The following is a 9,221-nucleotide window of genomic DNA, read 5'->3' as shown; positions in this document are numbered from 1 at the left end:
TCGCGCTTCTGTTTTCATATATTTATAGGTTACATGTAGGTTAGGAGATGATTACAAAAAATTATAATGAGTATAACGTGAATATAACTTTCAATACCCTTTGAATAACCTCTCAGACATATACAGTGTTGGATAGTCCGTAACTCTTTTATAAGATAAGATTGTAATATTAAATATATAAACAAGTAAAAATTGTGTGTTAAGTCTGGACGAGGCGGGCTCAAACACAAGCTTATTTTATTTCTTCCCTTCCATCTCTCCAAGCTCCAAGGCAAATCATGGATAACCCTCAATCCACCTGTAACGGCGACGCGCACGATCGATGGTCCGATGCGCTTGACCGAATCCACTCACCCCCTCTACCCTCCCTTGCTGCCGCCGCCACTGCCAGGTCCCCTTCTTCTCCCTTTTTCCCTCCTCTGCCTCCGCTGTTATCCACATCTACGCTTCGCTCAAACTTATTGCCTGAGCTAAAGGAAACAGATCAAGACCATCAATCCGATTCTCCTCCCGCTGGCGATCCTCCTGCCTCCTCCTCATCCTCCTCCTCCGGCGAGGAACCCTCTGCCCCTAAGAAGCAAAAACCTCTTTCCTCTTTCACAGATGACCCCCAATGCCTCCCCCCTCCCCTTCCAGCATCCTCCGCCGCTGCCAAGAAGCCCAAAAAGAAGAGCAATAACGTCTGGACCAAATCCACCTCCCGCAAGGGTAAGAAAAAGAGCAAGCTGAATTCGACCCCGCAAGCCCCGGAAGATACCGTTCTCATCACTCCTATCGCTCGCTTTCCCGATAAATCCGATGACTTTCCCGACGCCAAAATCTGCCTCTCTCGTGTGTACAAGGCGGAGAAGGTCGAGCTAAGTGACGATCGCCTCTCCGCCATGAGTACTAAGGGATATAGGATGGTTCGTGCTACGCGTGGGGTTGTTGATGGCGCTTGGTACTTTGAGATTAGGGTGATTAGGCTAGGCGAGTCCGGACACACGAGGCTTGGGTGGACAACAGAGAACGGGGACCTTCAAGCACCTGTCGGGTATGACGGTAATAGCTATGGGTATAGGGATATTGATGGGTGTAAGATTCACAAGGCGCTGAGGGAGGAGTATGGGAAGCAAGGTTATTCTGAGGGGGATGTAATTGGTTTCTATATAAGTCTTCCTGAGGGAGGCCAATATGCACCTAAGCCTCCCAATTTTGTGTGGTACAAGGGGCAGAGGTACATGTATTCTGCCACAGGGAAGGATGAGCCTCCAAAGGTTGTGCCTGGTAAGTGACCCTTCCTTTTTCCCATTGTCGATTTCTAGGTTATGGTTTTTGGTTTCTTTTGATTGTAGCTACATTCTGCATAAGTTATTAATTTCTATTTGACTTGTATGTTTCTAATTTTGTTCTATTTGCCTGCCTGCGTTTGATCGCTTCATTTCCTTAAGAATTAGACTTCCTTTCGAAGACATACTCTGCAATTGTTCATCTTATTCTTTTTTTATAGACTTTGAAGTTTTAGGTCAAATCTCTTTATTTTTCTTAGTTTTGGAAAGTATAGACTTTGAAGTTTTAGGTCAAATTTCTTTATTTTTCTTAGTTTTGGAAAGTATCAAGCTTTAAACTTTTCCAGACCCCTGTAGTTACCGTTTTTTGTTTGATCAAACATTAGTATGTTTCTTACTCTCTTGTCAACCTTACAGTTTCACCTTTCTTTTTTTGCTAGTTTTCCGTTCATCAATTCCATCAAGCATTAGACATATATTGGTGATACTAGAACTCTTAAAACTCTTCTCTTTGAGCTGTTGTGGCTTGAGCAATTATCTTGAGAGCCATTTCAGTATTTGAACAGTTGGATGTGAGGGTTAATGAATTGATGGCAGCTGCATTAGTTATAGCACCAGTTCTTTTTTCCGTCAGGCATTATAAATCTCCTTAACAACTCATTAGGAAGTTGTCTCCAGTAATCCGTTTACTCGCAGCATATTATCCTTTGAAGTCATTTCTATGCCAGCTTGTCTCATCTCCACTGCATTGACTAATTTATGTTTGGTCAAATAAGATTTGTGCTAGTAAATTTTCCTTGGAATTACAAAAGCAAGGTAGATGGGCAATACTCATCTGAGAATTTATGTTCTAATGTGTTAAGCAATGGACAGTATTATCTGTAAGCTCACACAAGAAGATAAATTGGTGATTGGACTTGAGAATTCTAGTTGATCATGCTGCATTTTAATCTTGATTGTTGTATTTAATGTCCATTCAAGGTCACATAAACATGACAATAGAGTGACAGTTTGAAATCAGGCTATGACAGGAGTGTGGTAACCACTAAAAAACCAGTCATGAACAAACCTTTTTAAAATGTTTGTCATACAAGAGTAGCAGAGAGTTTGAAATCTAGCAATTACACAAGTAACATAACCATTTATGAACAAATTAATTTATATACCTTTTCAAAGGGAAAATTGTATACCTAGCACACCATTCGTTGTTTGTATTTGCACATGTCACACCTAAACTTTCATATTTACATATATGGCACTTTGGTGTTTTAAATCTATGCATGAAAATGTGTTTTTTCACTTTTAAAATTTTATAATAGTGCTATTTTTAATGTGATATTAAATATTTGAGTGTTGTTTGTGTAAATATGAAAGTTTTGATTTGAGTCATGTAAATACATTAGAATTGTGTCCTATGAATGTAAATGTCCCTTTTTTAAAATGTTTTTTTATGGTTGTGTATGCTTTTGAGTGTGTGTGCTTTTGAATGTGTGGCTTATGCTTATGTGTGGATTGGCTTGTGCTGAGAAATGGTGGTGGTGGTGGTGGTGGTGGTGGAGTGCGGGCAATTAATGCATTGTTGGATGAAAGTTTCTTTTGGTTGGTAGCTAATTTAGCTATTTTTTATGTTTCCAAGTATTGCGACTTGGTTAGTATTCCTATTTTTTCTACAAGTTTGGTAGGATGTCTTTGTATCTGCCTGGTTGGGTGAGTGAGGGTTGAGTGGGGGCATTTTATTGTGGTATCTATTTTGGCTTCCGACGAACATGCTATTTATTTATTTTTTTTGTTTTGAAAGTTTATTCAAATTTCATTTTTTTTGTGCTGTCAGTGTAACATAGGAACTAAAAAATGTGATTCAAGTGATTAAGTGATATGGAAAGCTTGATTTTCATTTTTACGTCATGCATTAAATTTGATCGATCAGTTGTTAGTATCATTAATTTGTAACAATAGATGTTATTATGTCAATGATTGAACGGTAACTATTCCATTTGGTAACAATGCAACTTGTTTTTCTGTTATTATGATGATTCAAAGGGGAAATTTTGAAAACTTTGTTGGCATCATGTGCTTGTAATAATCATTATTAGATTTCCTATAATCAAGTTTCCTTATATACAACCATTATATTTATTACTTTCCATAACACTCTCCTTCGAGCTGGAGCATAGATATTTAGCATGCCCAACCTAACTCCATTAATGTTTTTTGTGAAGATGTCTCATAGCTATATCCTAGTCTTTAGATGAGTTGTAGAAATCAAATTTTACTTAATCTTTTTATGAACAAAATAACAATCTATCTCAATGTACTTAATTTGTTTATGGAACACAGGGTTTGAAGCAATATGAATTGCAGCTTAGTTATTACTCCACAATTTGGCTGGAACTTTCATCTGAAAACTCATTTTGGACAAGTTGGGAGACTCAAATCAATTCACTTGAATCTTATGCTATTGCTTGGTACTTAGAACCAACACTGGATCGTGACACAGCGTTATGTTTTGTACTCTTCCATGTGGCCAAATTATCGCCAACAAAATCCCAATATCTACTAATGGATCTCTGATTAATCTTGGAACTTGTCAAATCTGTATCAATGGATCTCTGATTAATCTTGGAACTTGTCAAATCTGCATCAAATAAACATTCAATATTTTTATGCCCATTATTCTGATATAATATATCTTATCCATAACCTTTTTTGAGGTAAAAGAGTTTATATTTCAAAACTAACCAATGATAAGCTATCGGGAAAGACATGAACTGACTTATAATGCTAACTGGATAAACAATGCCTGAGTGAATCTTTATGAGAGGTAGTTTAATTTTTTACTTTCTATATCGTTTAGGATCATTAAAAATCTCTCCATCATTGGTAATTTTTGGTTACGATACATTTCTATTGAAAGTTGAAAGATACCTTTCTTGCTTTACATTTACTTTACTCTTCTAGTGTTTCGCTAAATTTTTCAAATTATGCCCAAGGACTTTGCTTCAATCCATATAATGACTTCCGAAGCTAAAATGTTCTCCTAGACTTAAGATTGCTTTATGTATATCTCTTCTAAAAGTTCACCATGCAGAAAGATATCCATTACATCAATTTGGTGTTGGGGCTAATCAATCTTTTCGTTAAGACATTTATTTCATCAAACATTGTTGCCCGTCACCTAGAATCAGTTAAAGCTGTTGAACATATCTAGGGACCTCAACGGAGGCAATAGAAGCAATTGAAGAGCAAGAAATTGAATATAACTAGTTATATTTAACACAAAAGGAAATGGGATAGGCACATTGATGTTTCTCTCTTTGAAGTTACATCATGGTCACTCGGAGAAGGGTCCGTTGAAGAAGATGATGTCGTTGCCAATTTAAGATAAGAGAGATGAGATTTTCTAGAGTAAACATTAGTGATGGGTGGTGTAGACTAAAGCACTTTTGGTAGAGGTGGAGATGGAGCAAGATTTGAACAGACGATGTTATACATTAACAACTCATCATAATCTTGTGAAGATTTAGGTTATGATGAGTCACCAAAGGATGAGATTTGTTTGTAAAGGGTGACATCAACTGAAATCATTTACCTATTTAAGAGAGGAAAAACATTAAACCCTTTTTTTGCAAATAAGGATATCCTAGAAAGACTCATCTTAATGACTTAGAGTCTAGTTTAGAAACCTGTGGACGACCATCAAAAATAAAATAAGTACGCTCAAACATACGTGGTTCAATTAGAAAGAGAGAGTTGGATATAGAACTTGGTAGGGTATTTGGTTTTGTAAAATAGTAGAAGACATCTGATTAATAAATGAACATGAAGTGGAAACTGCATCAACCCATAATTATTTGGGCATATTAGTTTGAAACAGAAGGATTCTAGCTTCAGAGTACTGTATAATTTGATCCCTAGTTTCTTAGTTTCTGCTAACAAGTTTAAAATACATTTCTATTGAAAGTTGAAAGATACCTTTCTTGCTTTACATTTACTTTACTCTTCTACTGTTTCGCTGAATTTTTCAAATTATGCTCAAGGACTTTGCTTCAATCCATATAATGACTTCCGAAGCTAAAATGTTCTCCTAGACTTAAGATTGCTTTATGTATATCTCTTCTAAAAGTTCACCATGCAGAAAGATATCCATTACATCAATTTGGTGTTGGGGCTAATCAATCTTTTCGTTAAGACATTTATTTCATCAAACATTGTTGCCCGTCACCTAGAATCAGTTAAAGCTGTTGAACATATCTAGGGACCTCAACGGAGGCAATAGAAGCAATTGAAGAGCAAGAAATTGAATATAACTAGTTATATTTAACACAAAAGGAAATGGGATAGGCACATTGATGTTTCTCTCTTTGAAGTTACATCATGGTCACTTGGAGAAGGGTCCATTGAAGAAGATGATGTCGTTGCCAATTTAAGATCAAAGAGATGAGATTTTATAGAGTAAACATCAGTGATGGGTGGTGTAGACTGAAACACTTTTGGTAGAGGTGGAGATGGAGCAAGATTTGAACAGACGATGTTATACATTAACAACTCATCATAATCTTGTGAAGATTTAGGTTATGATGAGTCACCAAAGGATGAGATTTGTTTGTAAAGGGTGACATCAACTGAAATCATTTACCTATTTAAGAGAGGAAAAACATTAAACCCTTTTTTTGCAAATAAGAGTATCCTAAAAAGACACACCTTAATGACTTAGAGTCTAGTTTAGAAACTTGTGGACGAGTATCAAAAATAAAATAAGTACGCTCAAACATACGTGGTTCAATTAGAAAGAGAGAGTTGGATATAGAACTTGGTAGGGTATTTGGTTTTGTAAAATAGTAGAAGACATCTGATTAATAAATGAACATGAAGTGGAAACTGCATCAACCCATAATTATTTGGGCATATTAGTTTGAAACAGAAGGATTCTAGCTGTATCAAGAAAATGTCTATTTCTCCTTTTATCTACTCTATTTTTTAATGGAGTATCGCCACAAAATGATTGGTGAAGCATTTTGTTTTGTGTCTCTGTCTAAATAAGTGCATAAATATATTTCTTGGTATTTTCATTTCTCATACTTTTAACTGAAATATTGAAATGAGTTTTTATTTCAGCACAAAAGGATTAAAAATGTGGCAGTAACTTAGTGCTAGATTTCATAAAGTAAAACAAAGTCATACGAGAGAAATCATCCATAAAGGTGATAAAATACAAAATTTCATTAGATAAAACAAAATATAAGGTCCTGAAACATCAGAATGAACTAACTCAAAATTATTACTACGTCTCTTGTTCCCAAAATTAATAAACGATGGGTTTGACAAATTGACAGGACTCACAATTTAAAGATCATAATTGTGGAAATTTAATGTATAATTTTTTAATATTAGTAAGCCCTATATGACAATGGATCTCAAAAGAAGATAAGGTGCTAGAACAGACTATGGGCTGAGGTAGTTCGTTATCTAAAATGTGTAGCCCCTCTCCCTTTACAAATAATTTCTTCGTCATAAGATCCTGAAAAAGACAAGAATAAGCTACAATAATTAAGAACACGTGTAATTTTGTTAACAGAGACAATATTAAAAGAAAATTGAGGTGAATTAAGTAAATAAGTTTAATGGAATAAAAATATTACATTAATGATGTCAGAACCCAGAACATTAGAGGTCTATACATCTGCTAAGGTGACATAATAAAGATATTTATGAAAGGTGGAAAAGAATTTTGGATTACCTATCATGTGATCTATAGCACGAAAATCAATGTCCCATTGTGTGGAAGGGGAAATAAGATCAGTATCATTGTTACCTGACTCAACAAGGGCAATTATAGAAAGTTTTTTTATGCTTATTGAAGTTGGATAAATTTAGCATATTCATTTACAAAAAATCGAGAGTTTAATTTTAACTAGTCTCATTAGTAGTGACTGTGTGAGCTGATTGTGTTCTAGAATCCTTCTGATTCTTTTTTAGCAACTTTTAACACATTCTCTTCTTGTGACTAGGTTTATGGCGTTAGTAGCAAACTACGCTGGAATATTGATTTTCAAAATTCGGAGTTCCACTTCTATAATTGCTGTGATACTGATGTTTACTGTTGTCTATATTTTTTTTGGCTAGCAAGAGGACCAGGTTGTTGTACGGATGAAACTTGAGAACTCTGAATAGCACACAACACTCTAGTATAGGCTTCTTTCAAAGTCGTAACTCTATAGTCAGATAGGATATATGATTGGACATTTTCATACTTAGAGTTTAGGTCACCTAGAAAACTCATAATAGCCATTTGTATTCTTTGAGCCCGCTGAATCCAGACATCAGTAATGAGGGACAACAATGCATACAAGTTTTTATAAATCTATTTAAGGTGCATGTGATTAGTGTTAAGTGATTGATCGTGTTGTTCAACTCGATAGAACTTCATTCATACATCAAAGATTCAAGAAATATTTTTTCCAAGAAAACATAAATGTTAATTCCTACATCACACTTTTAACATAATCACAATAAGCAATATGCCTATATTGATCAGGTTCGATAGAATTCCGTATTTGTATCAAGATCTGAACATTAATTCTCATCCAGTCAATAATTCAGATCAGTCTCAGCTGGTGGATTATCACTGAATTGACACTCTTGAGAAATATATCTCAAATAGAGTCATAATTGTATTCCAATAAACTAATTGGCATCATTTAATTTTTCATCTGTTATTTAAGCCACTGATAGAACTAAAATTGTCACAACATATTTCTGCTCGCTAGTCATGATTTTCACCAAATATTCGAAGAGACTGAATCAACTAATCCCAATAGTGCTATTTGTTGAAATAGGAGATGGGGCGAAATTAATCCCGTATGCTATGATCCCGTCCTCAAATTTGGGCAAATCAATAAGATGAATCGCTTCCGAATGGACTCCTCAATGCGATAGCGCGGACGTATTGATACAGTTCGACAAACCAGTAGTATGATTTGATGCAGACAAACGATGCCAAGCCGACGGGCGGGACTAATGCCAAAGATGGCATTGACAAGTCGGGAAAGATGGAACGACGTGGATGAGACGAAGAATGAGACAAACGCCAGTTGTGAACGATACCGAGCCATCGGAGACAAACGACTCGACAAATAGTTCGATGATCACTGAATACAAATAAACAAACGAATGTTGAAGTCGGCTGCAGAACAATGCTCACACGACAAATACCCACTGTTCCTTGAATTGTTCGTCTTCGACGTACAGACGAACGATTCAAACGCTGCAGACGAAGCCGCTCTTGCGTGCGGGGAACAAAGTCGAATTGAGCAGCAGACTATTGGCAACTAGTCGGATCTGGCTTTGATACCATATGAAGGAAAACAATTCTCTCTTATTTCTCAATTGAAAACATATATTACATATTTATATACACTCCAATCTCTATTGTTTAGGATTAGGTATATCTCTAATAGAGGAAAGATATTGCAACTAGATCTTCTCTAATTAGGTTACCTACAACTACAACAGCAAGCCTTTATCCCATAAAGTGATCTCCTCTAATTAGGTTACCTAATATAAAAAATATTTATTAGATTTTCTATAGTCAAGCTTCTTAATATACAACCATTAAATTTATTATTTTCCATAACAAATTTTATAAGAAAAAACTTGATTGATGTCTTAATAATTTAATAGCCAGACGTTTTGAGTTTTTATTGTTTTCATATTGTCTTCAAGGAAATGCTATTGCATAATTTTTCATTGCTAGGCTTGTCCTAACTATTTATGTTCGCTTTTTCACTTTTATTTTTCATTTGTTTATGCTGAGTGCTATTTTAAGTGTTATACCTATTCTTTATAATTATTCTTAACTACTTATATTCATTGCACTTTAGACCTATCCATTGCTTTCATAATCCTTTGACACTAAATTTATCTACCATTAAAGTGGTGCGATTTTTGCCATTA

At 35.3% G+C, this 9,221-nt stretch overlaps 1 protein-coding gene across 1 annotated transcript; it reads left to right on the top strand.

Moving 5' to 3' along the window:
* Positions 1-219: 219 nt before the first annotated feature.
* On the top strand, positions 220-1,274 carry LOC110038093 (protein TRAUCO). Its single transcript, XM_020742858.1, has one exon. It carries the CDS (start codon positions 279-281, stop codon positions 1,272-1,274), a length of 996 nt encoding a protein of 331 aa, XP_020598517.1. The 5' UTR covers positions 220-278.
* The last annotated feature ends 7,947 nt before the right edge of the window (positions 1,275-9,221 follow it).

The sequence above is a fragment of the Phalaenopsis equestris genome, unplaced genomic scaffold, assembly GCF_001263595.1.
Source record: "Phalaenopsis equestris unplaced genomic scaffold, ASM126359v1 Scaffold230643, whole genome shotgun sequence".
Lineage (NCBI taxonomy): Eukaryota > Viridiplantae > Streptophyta > Magnoliopsida > Asparagales > Orchidaceae > Phalaenopsis > Phalaenopsis equestris.
The sequence above is the reverse complement of the archived record's forward strand: the minus strand, read 5'-3'. Positions and strand labels throughout refer to the sequence as shown.